Source organism: Xyrauchen texanus, chromosome 6 (assembly GCF_025860055.1).
Source record: "Xyrauchen texanus isolate HMW12.3.18 chromosome 6, RBS_HiC_50CHRs, whole genome shotgun sequence".
Taxonomy (NCBI): Eukaryota; Metazoa; Chordata; class Actinopteri; order Cypriniformes; family Catostomidae; genus Xyrauchen; species Xyrauchen texanus.
In genome coordinates this window covers 16,038,329-16,060,130 of record NC_068281.1, presented here as the reverse complement: position 1 = coordinate 16,060,130, position 21,802 = coordinate 16,038,329, and the positions used below count along the sequence as shown (strand labels likewise).

At 35.4% G+C, this 21,802-nt stretch overlaps 1 protein-coding gene and 2 gene segments (V, D, J or C); all 3 read right to left on the bottom strand.

Moving 5' to 3' along the window:
• Positions 1-9,564: 9,564 nt before the first annotated feature.
• Positions 9,565-12,536, bottom strand: LOC127645127 (uncharacterized). Its single transcript, XM_052128645.1, has 3 exons — positions 12,420-12,536; positions 12,005-12,328; positions 9,565-9,884 (listed from the first exon to the last, which is right to left on the bottom strand). Exons 1-3 carry the CDS (start codon positions 12,457-12,459, stop codon positions 9,565-9,567), a joined length of 684 nt encoding a protein of 227 aa, XP_051984605.1. The 5' UTR covers positions 12,460-12,536.
• Positions 12,537-13,817: 1,281 nt separating this feature from the next.
• On the bottom strand, positions 13,818-14,370 carry LOC127645126 (T cell receptor alpha variable 18-like). The segment is given in 2 exon segments: positions 13,818-14,134; positions 14,334-14,370. Coding segments are annotated over 2 exon segments (354 nt in total).
• A 6,409-nt stretch (positions 14,371-20,779) lies between these two features.
• Positions 20,780-21,580, bottom strand: LOC127645189 (T cell receptor alpha variable 18-like). The segment is given in 2 exon segments: positions 20,780-21,331; positions 21,536-21,580. Coding segments are annotated over 2 exon segments (393 nt in total).
• Between the last annotated feature and the right edge of the window lie 222 nt (positions 21,581-21,802).

Genomic DNA, 21,802 nt, shown 5'->3' with positions numbered 1-21,802 from the left:
AAATGTGTTAAATATAATTTTGTCATTATCCCCATTTCTGTGACTATTATAAGTACAACAGGAATAGTGACATCTTTTAAACAAATCCCTGTATCTCACCTTTAATGTTGTCAAAGACAATCCTTATATACACACTCGGGTGTTCCCGTGTTGAAAATTATATTCTATTTTTGCTGAACAGAGGTGTGCCTCCATCACATTTATTTTGCATTTGCTTTTAAGTTGCTTGGTCTGCCAGAGACCTGTGTGGACAATGCTTTCTACACTAAATATTAATAATGGACAAGGGAATTATTTTAATAGTGAGTTTATTTGTACAGTAACCCTCCCAGAATAAAGTGCAACATTAACCTTGTGTGACCCCAAGTCCTTCAGCGCAGTTGTGTTTTGTGTTTGTGTTTTGACTTTGCTATACGCAACTAAATTCAGTAAAGGGTAAAATTTTCAAAGTACAGCGTCATTTGACAAAACAACATGGTGCAGATCACAGCGGAGGTTGTCTTTGGGAGAAACGCCAACAAAAGTACATTTGGTAAGCAACCTAATTACGTTTTTACAATGAAACCTGAAACCTGAGCCTCTAGTTTCATCCAATATACAATTTTACATTTTTTTATTTGAGCGATGTATTGTGGAACGGCACGTTGTTAAACACAATGACCACTGTAGTGGACAATAGTTCTAGTTTTTCCATTAGAAATACTATTTTTACTGTGCATTTTCACATTGAGAAATTTTTTTTGATTTCAAAGGCTTTATATGGAGTTAGAATGAAAATAAGGTGCATTTCAAATTGTTCTGAATCCAGTGCAGACAGACAGCACACTGGAGGTCATTCACTAACTAGGGAACAAGGGAGCATCCTAAAGATTTTTAATGCAGCTAAGTGCATTCACTGCTAAAATCTAGTTCTGCAGATGATGTTTGCACCACTCAACATGTTTGGCAGACATGGGACAATGATAATCAGTGCATATATTCAGAATGTATCATTTATAATTTTATTTTAACATGGTTGGCATTGATTGGATGATATTGGCCATTGCTTTGAATCAGAATTATTTTTGTTTATTTCTGATTGGTAAAATGGTAAAACAAGTATCACTTGTTTGTTTGTCAGTGCAAAGAGAGAAAGTTGAGATTTGGTTGCCAAAGTAGAAAAAACATTGTAACAAAAGTCAAATATTTTTATTTGTAAAGTTTTAATTTGTGCTTTTCCCAATACACCTTGTTCCAAAGCAGCTTTACAGAAAATCAGATGTAATTTCTGTAACGTCTCAAAAACATGAATAACAAACACACCTTAAAACACAATAAACAATTTGATGAAAAGAAATCTGACTTTCTACAGCTTGGTATTATTTTAAAATTTCACAACTTTGATCCATTGTCCAAATATTGTATGTGGACATTAATTTTTTTGAAAATATTTGCTCTAGAATGTTTTTTATATTAGGTGCTAATAGTTACAAATAATAAAGGGAATTGGAAAATACACACAGCAGTCACACTCGGGTCTCAGTACATTAAAAAGATTTATTGAGATTTATTATTATTATTATTTTATTATAATGTATTATTATTATGATTTATGCATTTCAGTTGTATGAAAAATGTTGATAAAACTAAATGAGTCATCATTAAATGGTGTACATTTGTTTAAATTAAATTTAGCACGGAATCATTATTTGAGTGTTGAAAGTGTATAGTAATTGTTAAATGAATAATTATTTGTGTCACTGCAATCTTTACAATTCAGCAAGAAAAAAAGGGAAAGGTACATGACAAACCCTACCAAAGAGCACCTTCCTTTTATTTTTGCACATTTGAGCAGATTGGATACTTTTTTTTTGGTACATGACAAACATTTAATTCTACAACAAGTACAATTTACAAGAGCTTGAATAAGAATTTGGTGAGTTTGACTAGCAGTTAAGGGCATTAGATAGTTGTGCTGTAGATGCAATATTGTGTCTAAGGTTTTTGTACAGAGTAGATGGGTTTCCAGTCACTATGGGCACCAGTGCACAGTAGTACAGAGCAGAGTCTGATGTGGCAGCAGAAGAGATTTCCAGATCCACACGTTTTATGTCTTTTGTAGCTTTTGAAAATAGACGAAGAGCTGGCTCAGAATTGTTTGCATATTCGGTTACAGAAAGTAGGAACTGTGGTGTTGCCCCAAGATACTGTCGATACCATTGGAGAGAGTTAGGAGGGACACCACTAGTGACACTGTAGTTACAAGAGAGAATCACATTTTTACCCTCTAAAATGTGTTTTTCTGAAGACAGGGGTTTTATTGTATCAGCAATAGAAGTACCTGTGAATAAGAAAACGGCCTCAATTAATCAAGCAACAAAATAGTTATAACATCGGAATCTGTACTGTATTAAATGTGGCTTTTAATTATTATTTATTGTATTTTCTTTTAACAAAAATATTGCTTAAATCATTGTCTCTTACCCATGAAAATTTGGATCATTGTGCACGTAAAGAAAATCATAATGTCTTCAAAAAGACAGTGATGTCAAAGAAGAATTTGAATAACTCTTTTACTTGTTCAGCTTCTCATACTCCACATCTTTGTGAAAAAGCTCCACCCACTGCCTGAGTGTGTGTGTGTGTGGGGGAGGGGAGGGTTACATTTGGGAATAGATACATTTGCAATAAAAGTGATACAGTCATAAAAACATTGATTGTGTGAGTAGTGAGCAAAATGTAAAACGGTCTGCTGTATATTGTGCATATGTTCACTGTTGTGTCTGTCTACACAGAACCTTAAGAGCAGTAAAAGTAAATAAATAAATATTAAGATTATTTTTTTTTTTTTAATGTATTTGCTTTTGTTTGTTTGCATGAAGAATTTACATATGCTCATGTCAAAAACTGTGTAGTGTTTGTGGTTTAATAGCTATGTTTGTTATGTGTAAAGCTCCTGCACATACAGTAGCAGAGCTCATTGTTCTTGTAATGAAGTTTACAGTGAATCAGTCACAGTGGGCTGCAGAGCGCAGTAGTACACAGCAGAATCAGACACATGCAGATCCTGGATTGTCAGAGAAACTGAGCTTGAGGATTTGTTGAGATCCACTTGAAATCTTTTCTCAAATTCTTTTTCACTGCTACTTGATCCTCTTGAGAGTTTACGGAGCATGTATGTCGGGAATCCATTGGATTTGTGTTGGTACCAATAAAAAGAAGGATATTGGTCACTTGTGCTGTATTTACATTGAAGTGTAACCACTTCATGATCAAAAGCTGTTTGAATTCTTTTTGGTTGATCCACAGAATCTTCTGCATTGCATTCTGTCAAATAAATGTTATAAATATTATCACTATACAGTATATCATATTAAAAGTATATCATTTACATTTATGCATTTGGCAGACTTCATATCATAAGAAGTAATTGTTTTATTTAACATTAAATGTACTTGCCTAAAATAAGAGCCACCAAGAGTATATTCATCAGCCATGTTAACATTGTTTATAGATAAAGCCGGCAATATTTGTCAAGTATTATGATGTTAATGAACCAACTCAAGTTTACATTTCAGAGTATGTGACTACAGTGTGTTTTTGCTGAAGCTAAACACATAAAGGAGGAGCTTTCATGCATTGTAGGCCACTCAACACCACTATAGGTTCTGACACGGTTGCCTTGTAAAATTACATAATTTCCCAGTGGTGAAATGTGTTTTACAGCAGAAATTCTCATTTGATTTTCAATCTTTTCACATATTTTAGAAAATCTAATATTTTTTACTTTAAAATACTTTTACTGACTAAACTCTAATGAAAAAACAACAACAGGCAGTTTGAAAATGGTGAATGATTTTTGTGTATCCTGAAGCCATGTCCACACTTTTTTTTTTTAAATAAATAGTATAACATAGAAATACATTAGCCAGTATATAAAACCATGATAGGATGTTTTGTCTAGTGTACTGTATGGTCATATTTTCTTCATTATACGACTGGAATGATTTCTAAATCAAGAACAGATCACATCCATGCCTCCTTTTATGTTTCTTTATGATGTTTCTGGTTTACTTTTACCCTTTATATGATAATCTTTTCAGGTACTCACATATTTTATTACATTCTGGGCTGAATAGATTGTGGTTTTGATTGAGGTTTTCACTAAACAGGTTTGGTGTTAAAAAGCATTTCGGTTTTTGTACGACATGTTTCACGTTTAGTATCACTGCGCTCTTACTACTTTGTCTCCCCTATTCTACCCTTTGGGATGTCCAATTCCCAATGCGCTGTAAGTCCTCATGGTGGCGTAATGACTCGCCTCAGCGTGGCGGAGAACGAATCTCAGTTGCCTCCGCGTCTGAGACTGTCAATCCGCATATCTCATCATGTGGCTTGTTGAACGCTTTACAGTGGAGAACTAGCACATGTGGAGGCTCTCTCTTAGAGCACTGTAATAGAGAGCTGAATCTGACAGAATTAAACCATTAATAATGAGTTCTGTCGATGTATCAGATGCAGTTGCCTGAAACCGAGGATCAGAGGTGTCAGCAGTACTCCATGATCAAGCACCTTAATTCACTAAAAACACAGGTTGTCCATGAGAAAACATTTCTGTACCAGTAGAGCCTAATTTTTCTGCTGCTTCTACTATATGAGCAGCTCAATTTTACAGTTTCTCTTTCTTTTGAAGTTATTTCTGTCTCTTTATTTGGCTCAATATTGTGCTGCCAAGCCTGCAAACAACCACAAAATGCATGTGCAAATCTGTTATATACAAGGGAATGTAATGATAAATTTAAATAGACTAAGCTATTTATTGCACATAATTATTGCTCAATGGGGCAGTTTTAACTGTTCATGAGATGGATAGCCTGACGGAAAAAACTGTTTTTGTCCCTGAAGGTTCTGGTGCTCAGAGCTCTGAAGCGCATGCCAGAAGCCAACCGTACAAAAATGTAGCGGGCTGGGTGAGTGGGGTCCAGAGTGTAAAAAATCTTCCATCCGTTTTCCTCAATCTGAAAGTATAAATTTCTTGAAGAGAGGGCAGGGGGCAACCAATAGTCCGCTCAGCAGTCCGAACTGTCCTTTGTAGTTTTCTGATGTCCGATTTCGTGGATGAACCAAACCAGACAGTTATTGAAGTGGTTTATGTGCATCATTACATCAATGACAAAATTATTAACATTGGCTACCTGTTCTTATAATGAAAATGAGTATACCGCATATAACCATGTTTAATAAGATAAAATCATAACTCTGTGTGGCTTTCAATGCTCTGAGTTGTGTATCAGAGTCACTTCTGCTCAGGAAGACACAAGGAACTTCTTGCACCGAAGTTCTTATTGAATATGACTGATAGTAAAACAAGCCTCATTTTAAAAAGCTGCTGCAAATGGAGATTGTTTGTCTCCCTCTACTGGTTTGCTAAAATTGATTCATGTTGACAACATTCACAAATGTATCAGTGTTACAGTTTCCTGGATACCCCAAAACAGTTAATTATGTTTTTTTTAACTATCAATGGTGATCAGTGACATTCTATTACTATTAAAATTCCCAGCTGCCTACGTCATTAAAAAAACTAAGTAATGGACAAATAACACAATCAAAACTAATAATAATAAAAAAAGAAAGAGGAGAAATTCATCTTCTCATGTAGTGTATTGAAGCAGTTTAAAAAAAAGCAAAGTATATTATTTAGGAGACAAAATAGTGGTGAGACCAGACGACCACCATGAATCTCATGCAGGTTTTTGTCTGAGTGTTGAATGTGTTTTAGTCACTGTGGGCTGCAGAGCGCAGTAGTACACAGCAGAGTCAGACGCACGCACATTCTGGATTGTCAGTGGAACTGATTTTGAAGAGCTGTCGAGAACTGCATTAAATCTCTCCTTGAACTCTTTTTCTTCACCTCCAAATGTACCAACTCTGTGCAGCATGTATTTTGGGAATCCATTTACTTTTTGTTGGTACCAGAAGAGAGTTGGAGATGTAGTAGAAGTTTGGTATGTACAGCTGATTGTCACAGCTTCACCTTCAAAAGCAGTTTGAAATGTATTCTGTTCGACGCTGTTCTGAGAGTCTATACCTGTAGAATTTTGAAAAATATTTTAACATTTAAAATGTTACTTCACATAAAAAAATAACAAAGTATTTCACTAAACTTCAGCTTACCCCCAAAATATATGAAAACAATAACAATTTGCTTTATCCAGTGTATGTTCATGTTGAAGAACTTAAAAAATATTTATTTTCATCAAAAATCTAGATCACATTTCCACCCCCTCCTCTAGTCTGTGAAAGAGAGTCTGGCAATAATGTTATGAACAAAAGCACTCGAGAACAATCTCTGGTTAAAGAGTTTTTTTGACTCCTCCTTCTGGCTATGGTTGTATATTTCTACCCCTGTAGACAGTAGATCTTAATGATAACAATTCAATTTTTTTTTTTTCAGAATTTTTAAATGTTTTAATTTATTTTAAATTTTCTACTCATTCAACAGTTCAGTATGATTTCGATAAATTTTTAGGTAAAAACTTTTTTAATAAAAGCAAACGTGTTTTACTTAAATTCATTTTGTCAAGAGAATGGTGGTTGTGTTGAGAATGGTGGAATTTCTTGATCATTATGACAAAATTCATAGTTTATTAATGAGAATGTCCTTGAGAATGGTTTTATTCAGCAATAAGTGATCTAAATATCTCTAACTGACATTATTCATAACATGATGGAAAAAATATAGGTCCATAGCATTACGTTTTTCCAGTGAGATATACTGTAGATCAAAATATATCAAACTTTATTGTCATTGTGCGGAGTACATGTGCTGAAACAATGCATTTAGCATCTAACCAGAAGCGCAAATAGTAATATAGTATATAAATATGCAATGAGATACTAATTTCAGTGTAATGCACAGAACTAGAAGACATGAGGGAGACACAGAATGTGGTCAGAATATTTAAAAGTGCAAAATATGCTAGAACATAAAAATGAAAATTGTATTCTTATATATTTGTTTTAATATTCATAATAGTGTTAAACCTGTATGTGATTCTCAAATTATATTCTCAAAATATTTGATGGTACCCACAATTTTGAAAATATGTTTATAGCCTTAAAGTACTTAAAACATGTAAATGACCAGTCAATAATTCTGAAAAAAAGAAAGAAAAGAATTATCCAAGCAATCTAAGTTTTTTTCTATTGTTCTCCGGGTGTTACAACATGCTTTTTTTTACAACCCTTGTGGTTTTAAAGAGGCACAAATGTGATTTGAAAGGTTCAAATTGACTGTTTGAGCCACCAATGGACTGAGAAAGTTTATGAAAAGCTTCTGAGAGACTTTGTATCAGTGGGGTCCTGCGTTACTAGCACAGTTATAGACAGCCGTGTCAGATAGATCCACATTTTCAATAGTGAGAGAGGTGGAGGATTGGGATGAAAGTGATCTTGTGTATCTCCGTCACCATTCCTGTCACGTGCACGTTTCCACAGTAAGTATTAGATTTCTGTGGTTTGATACTGTCTATACCAGTAAAGACTCACATTTTTCCTGATTGTATCATATGAACAGCTTAATATCACATGCTCTCATTCACCTTTCTGCATATACACATCTTTTTCTTTAGGTCCTTTGCTTGTAGCAAATACACCTACAAGGAATGTAGAAACATTTTTCAAAAGTACAAACAACATAATTTTTTTTAACAATTCAGTAGTACTTGATAATAATAATTTCTGACTATTGTAAAACCAATGCATCTGACACGCATTAATAAATGTACCATACCTGATAGTGTCAAGAGAATCAGTGGTAGACATCTGTCCATATTAACAGATGGACTTGAACTCTTTTAAGCAGTTTGTGGTTGTATTTAAACTGCTTGATTGAAATTGCACTGGAAAGGTATTCTATTGTATATAAATATTACAGGCGTGGTTAGTGACATAAGCACCCTACTCATATTTTATATTAATGTAAAAGGTATATACCATTGTCTTACTAATAAACTTGCTTTCATCTTGGAATAATTCTCTGAATTTTTACACATGTACTGTACTCTAGTCAACACTGTCCTGTTTTGAGGCTTATTTTGACAAAGCTGATGCTTCAAAAAGAGAACCATTGGTTTCCCATCATGTTTACTTTGAGTTTTTTCTCACATAAGAATATACTACACTCACAAGGATGATATTTGTAATACTTTTTATGGTGCTTTTATCCTTTTTGAAGCTTTACTAACATGGTCACTGAACTGTTGAAGAGAAAAGACCAGCATGACGATTACACAAAATTTCTCCATTTGTGTTCATTAAAACAACAGCATTGAGTTTTGGACCAAAATGAGGGTGTGTATGACTTTCTTTCCTCTGCAGAACACAAATGAAGATTTTTAGAAGAATATTTCAGCTCTGTAGGTCCATACAATGCAAGTGAATGGGTGCCAAAATTGTGATGCTAAAAAAGGAAATAAAGGCATCATAAACGTAAATCATACTACTCCAGTGTTTTAATCCATATCTTCATAAGTAATTTGATATGTGTGGGTGAGAAATAGATCAATTTGTAAGTCTTCTCTCTGTCTAGTAGGGGGCAATATGCATGACTAAAACACAAGAAGAAGAAGATAAAAGTGAAAGTTAAAGTGGAGATTGACTGAGCAGGGAGAATAATTTATAGTAAAAAATGTATTAAATATTGATCTGTTTCTCACCCACACCTATCAATTAGCTTCTGGAAACATTTATTTAATCATTGGAATCCAATAGATTACTTTTTGCTGATTTGTGTAATATTTGGAGCGTCAAAATTTTGGCACCCATTCACATGGACCAAAAGAGCTGAAAATGTATTCTTAAAATCTTCATTTGAGTTGAGCAGATGAAAGAAAGTTACACACATCTGGGATGGCATAATGTGAGTAAATGCTAAGAGAATTGTTATATTTGGGTGAACTATTCCTTTAAGCTTTTAGTGCATATAGCATCCTCTTTGGGTTACTGCATGGATTTACATTTTTCCTCATAAATTTTGACATCTGGTTCTTTGGGTACATTTTATCATATAGGCCTTTTGAAAATTACCATTATCACCTGTGAATTGTTCCAGTGTAATTGTGTGTTTCCACACAGCATGTGCTGTACAGTATATAGGCATTGGTACTAAAACAAATGTGGTATGAATTGGTGGTTCTGCACCATTGGATCATAGAGCTGAACCATGTAAAATCAGGATAAATTCTTGTGTTTGAATCAGCTTTAACTTATGATTTACATCCTAGAATACAAATAAAAATGATGATTAGAATCTATTATACTACTACTTTCCTCATTGTAACAGTTCATGGATGGGCAAGGAGGAGGTGGAACCGGCTGAACTGTAAACAAAGTTTACTAGTCACACTCCTCCCCCGCTCAATTCATGCAGGGGCACCACCGGTCTGACAAACTCCAAACCTCATCTCCGGAAGGGAGACGCTGCCCCTTTGGCCATTCTGTCAGCCGGTGGTCCACCCAGCCTCCTGCAAACCTGGGGGAGAGAGAAAGTGTGAGCGGAGACACTTTTTTGCACTGTGCTGTTCAGTTTCCTGTCACTGTGGGCACCAGGGCACAGTAGTAAAGAGCAGAGTCAGTTACTGCAGCGGAGGAGATCTCCAGATCCACTTGCTTTTGTTTTTCTTTTCTGAGTTTAGTAGAGAATCTTGGATCTACATCAGATTTCTTATTGTCTTTCACACCTTCAATTATGAGCACAAGGTATTCAGGAGCTCTTCTGGGATACTGACGGTACCATTGAAGTGACTGTGCAGTAGAATAACTGCAGGATAGTTTAACAATTGAACCTTCTACAGCAAACTCCTCAGTGCTTTCTGGTGTGATTTCATTTCCAAAACTAGCACCTGAAAAGGAAAGCAACCTTTAATTTATCATCAAACAGTGTTGACATGTACAGTACAAATCTAATTAGGCCTGTAACAATTAACAGTTACATGAAGTGTTTAATGTTGTGCATCATGTAGTGAGATTCTAAATCCTACAAATTTCTTCACAGAATAGCATCTGGCCAATTTAAGGATGTAGTGAATTAATTAAAGTGTTGAAGAAAGTCAAAAAATCTTTCTCTGTGTAGCAGTACGAGTTAACGCGTAATGAGCTGGTGCGCCTGTGGCCAATCCCCGTGTGAAGCGCCATCCTATAAATATGTAGCGAGTAGAGAAGTCTAAGATCCTATCTTGCTCGTTAATGACGGAACGTGTGTTGTGGTTCCGGGTCGCTTTTCCGTGTGCCATGCGTGTTATATATATATATATATATATATATACATTTATAAAAAAATACAAATATACAGTTCAGGTGGGATGTAGCTTAGAGTTCAGTAGGCTGACAGCTGAGGGAAATAACTGTTCCTGAGTCTGCTGGCGCGACAGCGAAGGCTCCTATAGCGTCTCCCAGATGGGAGAGGAGTAAACAGACCATGGTTGGGGTGAGAGGTGTCTTTGGTAATGCTTCTCGCCCTCCTTAGGCAGCGTTTATTTTGAATGTCTTTGATGGAGGGTAGCTGGACACCAGTGATGTATCGGGCAGTTTTCACCACCCGCTGGAGTGATTCTGTGATTCTGTCATGTATTTAAAGAAAATTATTCAAAATCCTGCATATGTTTCTTCATTGTCCTTATCAACATGTTTATGTATTATTTGTGAGCGTTTTCCCGTCTTTTAAAGACATTGAGAAATTCTGACTGTATATTCTATTCATGATGTGCCCTGAATATTAGAACAAAAGCTACTATCAGAAGAAAAAAAAAAACATTGTAATGATGTTGAGAAGAGCTGGTTGGTAACTGTACCACCTGGCTGCTACCTCAATATCTTCTATGTCCATAGAACACGGTTTCATAGTATGTTATGTTTACATTTGGCATTTTTAGAAAGTGTCATCTTTTTGCACTACTCAGATTACAAATGTGTACTGGTCTCATACTTTTTAGTAATTTATTGTACTGTCCCATACTTTTTCGTGTAGAAATGTTATTTAGTCTGTGTAGTCTCATGTGGTTCTGTGTTTGTCCTATGTTGATTTATGTAGCACCATGGTCCTGGAGGATCATTGTCTCGTTTCGCTGTGTACTGTACTAACTGTATATGGTTGAACGATATTAAAAACCACTTGACTTTACTTGACTTGAATATGAAGGTTTTTAATTGTCTGAGGAAAGGTATTTATTGCGTCTGTTGTGGTAAGACGGGCATTAAAACTGTCTGAGAACTCCTTGCTGTTCTCTTCACTATACCATCTATGTTTCATGGTGTCGTTGCAAACACTATCAAACACATAGTCAAACCCTGCTCACCATCAGTAATTATTCAGTATTGTGATGATATTCTTCTCACTTCGCCCGAAAGGGGACATCAATTGTCTACCTTAACATCATTGTTGAGGTTGCTTTTTGAAGCAGGATTTCTGCTAAACAAAAAGAAAGTGCAACTTTTTTTCACTGAGGTGACATTTTTGGGACAACATTAATAAGATTATCAGCATATTAATTTTAGTAAAAGTTGTTGAAAAATGAAAATGAATTTCAGAATTTCTAGTATTTGGTATGTTCGCCTTTAATGACTCTAGCTGGCATGGACTCCTAAAGTTGTTCAAAACCTGATGACTCGTGTTATCTCAGAATGGTTTGGGTATGTTTTAAAAAGCATCTTGTGTGCCTCAGTGGAAGCAAATGAGAAATCTGACAAAGGGCTTAAAATGGTCAATGTCACAAATTTGCTTAATTTAATAAATGACGTAGAAATGAGTGTATCATAAGATACATAAACTTCTGTGCCTCAGGGATGAATACCATTTTACATTATATTTTATTTTCACTTTTCCTTCTATTACCCTTTATAACTAAAACTCATTTCATTTCTAACCACACACAGGTGTTGTCATATTATTTTAATTGTAGATTGTGGGTTTGATGTGGATTGAGATCAAAGTGAAAAATGAATATTAGTTTTTGTACAGCTTCACATAGACTTTGTATCACTGGGTTCCAAAGAGCACAGTAGTAGAGAGCTGAATCTGACAGAGTTACACCATTAATAATGAGTTCAGTGGATGTTTGTGATGTTGTCGACTGAAACCGACGATCAGAGGGGGTCCCAGTACCACTCGATGACCGAGCATCTTTCCAAATTAAATACTGAGGTTCTGTGTTAGGATACTGTCTGTACCAGTAAAGTGTAACATCACTGCTGCTAGTATCATATGAGCAGCTCAGTGTTACTCTATCATCTTCTTTCTTAATGATGTTTGTTCCTATATTTGGTTCAATCTGGTCTGCAGTTATCACACCTAAAACAAACCAACAAACAAGATCAAGTTGCACATAATTATCTCATTCACTTTTTGCGCACCACTGGAATGAAAAAGTGTGACATTTTACCTGGAGTCACAATTAAAATCAGAAGCAGGTATCTTTCCATGTTTACTCATTCAGATTAGTTCTGTGTTGATGCTGTCTGTGTTCTGAGCTGTAGCTCTGTGTTACTGTGAGTCTCTGCAGTTCAAACATAAAGCCACGATGTAACTTCCTGTTTTATATGAGATGCTGCTATCTTTGCATTCTCAAGTGTCATATTTCTATCTTTTATTTATTTATTTGTTTGTTAGTTTATGCTGTGCCATATAGGAAATCATTTGCAGCAATGCTTAATATTTTGCAGGAAATTCCATTTATATTTACATTTATTCATTTAGCAGATGCTTTTTTTCAGGAAGACTTGCATACTTGAGTGAAATTTAAGATGATATTTATTTGATAATATAAAACCGAAAAGTAAAGTCTCTCTTTGGCATATGGTGGTCTGAAAAAGTTGTACTAGGAACCGTCATCTTGCCGGAGATAGGAGGCAGGGGCGAGGAGCCAACCCCCATGTAGGGACTCAACTGGAGGTGGTGGGGTGGTGGAGGTTGCCGTGTTAGCACATTGAAACAGCAATGTGATTGTGAGCAGACTTATAAAGCAATGGCTTACATCTGATTGGTTGTAAATTACCCAGCTAATGGTGAGATGATGTGCAGCTACTAGAACTACACTGTGCTTACATAGACATGCATGATAATAAAGAGCCAACAATATTAGCAGTCCTTCAGTACATATTTTCATAGTGTAAAGGCCATACTGTAGGTATAGCAGCAGAATAAAACATAAAATAAGTTTATATATGTTAATAATAGAAAGTGCCCCCACATACGTAGGCACTGCCTCTAATGGCCACTAAGCAACTCAAAATAAATGACAGTTATTTTATATCTTCTGATTTAGTGTGTCAATAGAAAATATCAGTTTTATATTTCCAAACATTCCTTTTGAAAATTGAATAGAATAGAATGAGAACAAATAGTCCTGCAACAGATGGTGTGGGCCCCACAGAGCCCGGATCTCAACATTATTGGGTCAGTCTGGGATTACACAAAGAGACAGAAGCAACTGAGACAAAATCCAACAACCTTGAAAAGCTTTGTGAAAGTGTATCTATGAGAATCGGTGCTGTTTTAAAAGCATAGGATGGTCACACCAAATATTGATTTACAGTTGTTTATGTTTACTGCACTTTGTATTAAGTTAATTAATTAATAAATATAACATTTTACTTTTTATTTTTTTATTTCACCTTTCCCGGTATTACCATAACTGAGATATTAATTAATATGTAACCACACACAGGTGTTGTTACAATTATAATCATACAGTGAGTATTGTAGATTGTGGGTTTGATGTGGCTTGAGATCAAAGTGAAAATGAATTTCAGTTTTTGTACAGCTTTACATAGACATTGTATCACTGGGCTGCTACTCTTAGAGCACAGTAATAAAGAGCTGAATCTGACAGAGTCACACCATTAATAGAGAATTCAGTGGATGTTTGTGATGTAGTTGACTGAAAACGAGGATCAGAGGGGGTCCCACCTCCACTGCTTGATCGTGCAGGTTTCCATATTAAATACTGAGGTTCTTTATCTGGATACTGCCTGTACCAGTAAAGATCAACATAACTGCTGCTTGTGTCATATGAGCAGCTCAGTGTCACAGTTTCTTCTTCATTCTGTGTAATTAATGTTTCTTTATTTGGACCAATCTGGTCTGCAGTCATCACACCTAAAACAAGCAAGAATTATAGTGAGTTAAGTTGCACAAAATATATTTTTCCCTTGGATGTTTTTGTACAGCACTGGAATAAAATACAAATAATAATAATAATAATAAATATATATATGTGTGTGTGTGTGTGTGTGTGTGTGTGTGTGTGTGTGTGTGTGTGTGTGTGTGTGAGTGTGTAGGTTGTATTTTTTTTTACCTAAAATCATGGTTAAAATCAGCAGTTGTCTTTCCATGTCTATTTCTTCTGGTAAATTCTGTATTGATGCACTGTACTCTGAGCTGTTGCTCTGTGTTACTGTGAGCCTTTCGGATATAAAGTAATTATGGAACTTCCTGCTTTCTGTTTGATGCTGCTGTCTTCTCTTGATATTACCCAGAAACAGCAAACAGGGTTGTTGTTGGAGGGGTCGAGTAGGCTGATTGCACCTGTTGCGACCTAGAAGTATTATTTTATAATTTCATAATTTCCTAGAATAGGAATACAGGTGAAACTCGAAAAATTAGAATATTGTGCAAAAGTTCATTAATTTCAGTAATTCAACTTAAAAGGTGAAACTAATATATTATATAGACTCATTACAAGCAAAGTAAGATATTTCAAGCCTTTATTTGATATAATTTTGATGATTATGGCTTACAGCTTATGAAAACCCCAAATTCAGAATCTCAGAAAATTAGAATATTGTGAAAAGGTTCAGTATTGCAGGCTCAAAGTGGCACACTCTAATCAGCTAAACACCTGCAAAGGGTTCCTGAGCCTTTAAATGGTCTCTCAGTCTGGTTCAGTTGAATTCACAATCATGGGGAAGACTGCTGACCTGACAGTTGTGCAGAAAACCATCATTGACACCCTCCACAAGGAGGGAAAGCCTCAAAAGGTAATTGCAAAAGAAGTTGGATGTTCTCAAAGTGCTGTATCAAAGCACATTAATAGAAAGTTAAGTGGAAGGGAAAAGTGTGGAAGAAAAAGGTGCACAAGCAGCAGGGATGACCGTAGCCTGGAGAGGATTGTCAGGAAAAGGCCATTCAAATGTGTGGGGAGCTTCACAAGGAGTGGACTGAGGCTGGAGTTACTGCATCAAGAGCCACCACACACAGACGGGTCCTGGACATGGGCTTCAAATGTCAAACGTCTTACCTGGGCTAAAGAAAAAAAGAACTGGTCTGTTGCTCAGTGGTCCAAAGTCCTCTTTTCTGATGAGAGCAAATTTTGCATCTCATTTGGAAACCAAGGTCCCAGAGTCTGGAGGAAGAATGGAGAGGCACACAATCCAAGATGCTTGAAGTCCAGTGTGAAGTTTCCACAGTCTGTGTTGGTTTGGGGAGCCATGTCATCGGCTGGTGTTGGTCCACTGTGCTTTATTAAGTCCAGAGTCAATGCAGCCGTCTACCGGGACATTTTAGAGCACTTCATGCTTCCTTCAGCAGACAAGCTTTATGGAGATGCTGACTTCATTTTCCAGCAGGACTTGGCACCTGCCCACACTGCCAAAAGTACCAAAACCTGGTTCAATGACCATGGTATTACTGTGCTTGATTGGCCAGCAAACTCACCTGACCTGAACCCCATAGAGAATCTATGGGGCATTGCCAAGAGAAAGATGAGAGACATGAGACCAAACAATCCAGAAGAGCTGAAGGCCGCTATTGAAGCATCTTGGTCTTCCATAACACCTCAGCAGTGCCACAGGCTGATAGCATCCATGCCACGCCGCATTGAGGCAGTAATTAATGCAAAAGGGGCCCAAACCAAGTAATGAGTACATATGCATGATTATACTTTTCAGAGGGCTGACATTTCTGTATTTAAAATCCTTTTTTTTATTGATTTCATGTAATATTCTAATTTTCTGAGATTCTGAATTTGGGGTTTTCATAAGCTGTAAGCCATAATCATCAAAATTATATCAAATAAAGGCTTGAAATATCTTACTTTGCTTTTAATGAGTCTATATAATATATTAGTTTCACCTTTTAAGTTGAATTACTGAAATTAATGAACTTTTGCACGATATTCTAATTTTTCGAGTTTCACCTGTATGTTTAGAATTCTGTAAGGAAATCACTATAATTTCATTGTAATTTCATTTGATAAATATTCTGGATATTATTCTCATTTATGTTACTGAAAGGTAAAAGTTCAGTTACGATGATGTCATAAGCCAGCGCAGCAGCGGTGTCGAGAGCGGAGCCAAAAGAAAGTGAACGTAGGCTATATCGCTGAGGTTTGAAGATGTTGTGTTGATTCGTGTAAAAAAAATCATTCCAACAGAACTGGCAAAATAAAGTTGCAAAAGAAAAGTCGGAGTCTGTTTTAAGTGTGCAACACACCACCACCTAGTGAGCCGCTGGCACCCCCGTTTACATGTCGCCCCCATGCATTGCATGACTTGCATATATGTTTTTGCACCTCTGGCTCTGGTGCAGGTTAAGAACTATTTATTTCAGTTTAGAATTTTTTGGTATGAGTTTGCGGTGTGGGGAGAATAGTGAAATTGGCCCAGTTCACCCACGCAAATAACCAACTGTCATAAAAATATCTCCACACCAAAAAATTATCTCATGAGTGTCAAATTTACATATTTACTGTATCTCTCCATGTCTTTTCTTCAAAGCTTCTGTAATATTTGTAATAGTTTTGACAGGTTCCATCGGACTATTGGCATGCATATAGCTGGACTGTGAGGGCAGTGTTATATGCACTTAGGCCACATTCACACAGCAGCAGAATGCAGTTGTCAGACCCTTTTTGAGTGCTTAATACAGTTATGTTCACTCACAGGATGGTATTTACGGGTGTGACAACCGCATTCTATAACTGAACTTACATCCGCAAATTTTCAGGTCTCACGGCTGCATTCTCGGTTAACCAGTGCTGTGTGAATGGAACCGTACTGGACAACTAGTTGTTAGTAACGTCATATACAGTGAGATACACGCTGCACTGTACACGCTTGTGTCTCGTGCAGGGGTGGACTGGGACTAAAAAGTGGCCATGGACTTTCAGGCCCAGAGCGGCCCACCAAACCCAGCCCGCAACACACCACAACATAACACATGAGCTCATTTATTTAATTTTCCAGCTCAATTTAAAATGTTTGTGTTGAAAAGAAGAAATTTCTATTGACTGCTATTCATGACAACGGGCCCCACCAGTCATAACTTTAAAACATATAAAACCACTGCAAACGTGATGAGTGGATTTTTTAGAGAAAGCACAAAAAATACGCATTTTATAGTTCAGACAAATAACATGTCCAAACATACAGATGTTAGAAAGTACAAGGTAAAGTGTGTATTTTAGGACAAGTCAGCATTTCAAAAGTTTTTAAAGATCTTAATCACCTTTCAACTTTTTTCTAAAAGTGCAAATAAACTATTGTCTTAGTTAATATGAGGTTGTGGAAACAAGAAGTATAATAATAAATTATTATTATATATGTGTATACTGTATATAGGTATACAAAATCATAAAATGTTATTTAAATTAGTTAGATGAAGAAAGTGTCTCACAGCAGTATACTGATGGCAATGCATACAATTTCATTTCAATTAACTGTGTAAATGTTTATTTAAAAAAACATCAATGAAAAGAAAGTTGGCCAGAATATGTGGATATATAAATATAAACAAATATAAATGTAAATATAAAAAACAAATTCTCGTACATTGTTAGTTTAAATTACTAAATGAAAATTTTCAGTAAACTTCACTTATTTTTTTATTAATAATATCAAAAGCAGAGTGAGAATCATCATGTTTGCATGTTGAGAGATAAATGAAGTTGAGTAATTTGCTCTTTTTCAAATCTCAGCAGACTCCTATCTGTCAGTGAAACTGCAGAGAACGACAACACAGTATTTAAATCATTCAATGTCGTAGATTTGGTTTGAACATTGAGGGGGGCCAAATGTGGGTCTGGCGGACAAGATAATTACGATAAATAAATAAAGTATATTCAATGTAGGGATGCTGCAGTGAGAGTTAGATTAGAATGGTTAGATTACCGTCTGAAAACAAATATTGCAGTTAACCAGTTTTACAAATATTTGCACAATTGCAAGGATTCATATCTGTGAATGAAAATCCGCCTCAGCATTATCTATAAAAGCATTTTTTTAAATCCTCATCCAGTAATAATAAACGACTGTGAGTTCATGCATCCTGGCCAGTGTTGTTGAAAATCTCTTCTTTATATTCAGGCTCAGTTGTTCCTTTAGGTTACTAAAAATAAATTCACTCAAAATAATTATTAATAATTTCTTTTGTAGGCTACTCATCCCAGTTCAGAACCCAGCACATTGTAAAAATCAATAGTCATAATGAATCATTAACATAAATGATTTGGAAAGTAAACCTAAACAAGTGTCACCCTAAAAATGTGATCAAACCCCATCTAAATATAGTTGCTCTGTGGAGAAAATTTTATATATCATTGCTTTCAAAAACTCTGGGCTTATCTCGTTCTACTTTTGTTCCATATTGCATGACCTGCTCATTAAAAGACATCAATGTTGCCCTCATGTGGATGATGTGTGCAATTGCTAAACATGGTGTTATTTTGGAAACCCTGAACAATTTTTCAGAAAATAAGTGTTAGCCTAACATGTATTTGTTTTTAAAGCTATAATGCTTTCCTCGCACTAAACTTGTCTCTCTGTGTGTACATGGGGAACCATTTACTCTGAATACACCTGAAGAGGTCTGGGTAGAGTTCATCAGGTGTCCTATATGTGAAGTTATGTGTCACCAATAAACTATCAATGATCACATCTTTTATTTATTTATATTTTCTTCTGCACTGGTGTCTTTAACATGCTTTTGATACTGGTAAGTAAATATATGTGTAAAGGTGTTCAATGGGAAGGAGGAGGCGAGAATGTCCTTTATTCTTCAAAAGATGACAATAACGTTAAAATTGTTAGAATATAATTTTATAAATTGTAATAGTTAAGGGAGGACAGTTAGTAGTGTCTTAATATACAGTAGGTGGTTGAGAATGGTTGAGCAGTAGATGTCATCAGATGTTGCTGAGAAAATGATGGGGAAATGTACTCAGGGTTTTTGTTTCCAATCCAGGACACACACAGGTCCTGGATTGTCAGTGGAACCGACAATGAAGATGCGTTGAGTTCAGCATTAAATCTCCCCTTGGATGCTTCATCATCGCTGCGAGATCTAGAAAATCTCATCAGCATGTATTTGGGGATTCCATTTTCTTTTTTCTGGAACCAAAATAGAGTTGGGTTTGAATAAGAAGTTTTGTATGTACAGTTTATTGTTACAGCTTCACCTTCAAGAGCAGTTTCAACTCTGATATTCTGATCAACTTTGTCCTCAGAATTACATCCTGGAATAGAAATAAAAACAATATAAATAAACATATTACATACTGTGATGAATCATGATGAAATGTACTCCTTAAATATATCTAAAAAGACACATGTGATGGTGCTACTTACTCCACAAATATGTGACAAGGATGAAAACAACTCTGTGCCAATGTGTCATTACATCTGCTAAGCTTTTCTATTGAAATAATCAACTCAAATGAAGGCTAGAGTTGAAGACTGAATATTCCACTAAAAGCATTTTTGTGACACATCAGCTGTATACTCATATCACTTGGTCTGACTCCTGGGAGGAGCCTGTGCTACAGTGAGACTCAATACATTCTGTTGCATTGTCTTCAACCTACATATTTTATGTAACTGTGTTATATTTAATGTTGGGCTAAATGTACAGTATATCAAGTCAAGTCAAGTGGTTTTTATTGTTGTTTCAACCATATACAGTTAGTACAGTACACAGAAAAACAAGTCAATGTTCCTCCAGGACCATGGTGCTACATAAAAACAACAAAGGACCAACACAGGACCACATGAGACTACACAACTAAATAAAATACCTATATATACCTATATAAAGTGCACGTGCAACCATGTGCAAAAACTACGGGACAGTAAAACAAATTTCTGAGAATGAACAGGACAATAGACACAGTGCAGCGCCGACCAGTACACAGTAGTGCAAAAAGATGACAGTTTCTAAAAACGTAAACATAACATACTATGAGATAGTGTTCTATGCACATAGCAATTATTGTATATATATACTGTATATATAGATAGATAATATACAGTATATATTCATTTATGTAAATTTGTCCTTATTAGCATATATCGTATTTGCTATTTATTTGTTATTTGCTATCTAACTGTTATGTTGTAATAAGTATATATTTGGTATTTTATTCTGTGATAACACTCCTAGTAAATTGCTGTAGTTCATCAACTCTTGCTATTACATTCATATTTCTGGTCTGTTTTGAACGGACAAAACATGTCTTACATACAAAAATCATTTTTATATATTAAAAAAATAATAATAATAATAATATTCATAATAATAAAAATGTTGGAAAAGTGAAAATCTAAAGGAAATGTGTATACCGAGGGCATTCATTACTTATATTTTTTAATTATTTCAGCATATTTTTTTTATAATGCATCCTCTATACATGGAAGCACATGTCATTTTACCTCTCCTCAGTAAGAGGTCACAATGTTAAACTGCAAAATAAAGTGTTTAAAAATGCAACAAAGTATCACTTTAAATTATTTTTTTTCCATAAAACTGTCTATCAAAATTGTGTCCTCACTTTGCATCAAATGTCAATTTCAGGGCGAAATAAAAGTGTTTTTATAAAATCCTGTATACTTGGTTTGTTAGCTGACAACTTTGTCTACAAATATATCAAATTGTAATTAATTTAGTATTGAAAAATAAAAACTCAGATTCTAAACATGTTTTGTTCCTTATGTCAAGAATCAGTGATTTGTCTTTAGTTTTTGTACAGTGTAGTTGAGTTTCCTGTCACTGTGGGCTGCAGGGCGCAGTAGTACACAGCAGAGTCTGTTACAGCAACAGAAGAAATCTCCAGTTCCACTCGTTTTTCTTCTTTAGTAGCGTTTGATGACAGACGAAGAGCAGGCTCAGATTTGCCTTTATATTCAGTGACAAGAAGCAGAAACTCTGGAGCTGATCTGAGATACTGTCGATACCACTGGAGTGAGTTCACAGTTACAGTTCCAGTGTAGTTACAAAAGAGAGTCACACTTTCTCCCTCAAGAACATGTTTCTCAGAGGATGATGGTTGTATCATGTTTGATGTTGACTGTGCAGAAGAGTCCCCTGCAAATCAAGCAGAACACTTTGTGTCAGTTTAAAACAGCTGAATTACAGCAGTTGGAATAATATTTTTTTTACAATAGAGCAATCAAGTGATGATGCATCTAGATATTAATAAAATGTTCTACTAATGCTTTGCTAAAAAAAAAACATTCTGGATTATCTGGACAAGTAGCAAAAGGTTGAATTTCAATAACTTGCACTCACTTTTAGTCACCAAAAACAGAAGAAGAGAGAAAAGCACCGTCATGTTTGCAGACAGTAAGCAAAATGAAAAAATATTTGTCTGTTCTTTCTCAACTCAATGGGCTCCTCCCATCTGTCAGTGAAAGAAAAAAGCTTTGATCTTCTCTAAATGTTTGGTTAGAAATTATGTTTGAATAGAGATGAATGTAGTAGCAGATGAGGATTTCTAATGAAAATAAGCTTGAGAATATTAAACATAGAAACAGTGTTGATCATGTCAAAAATTAA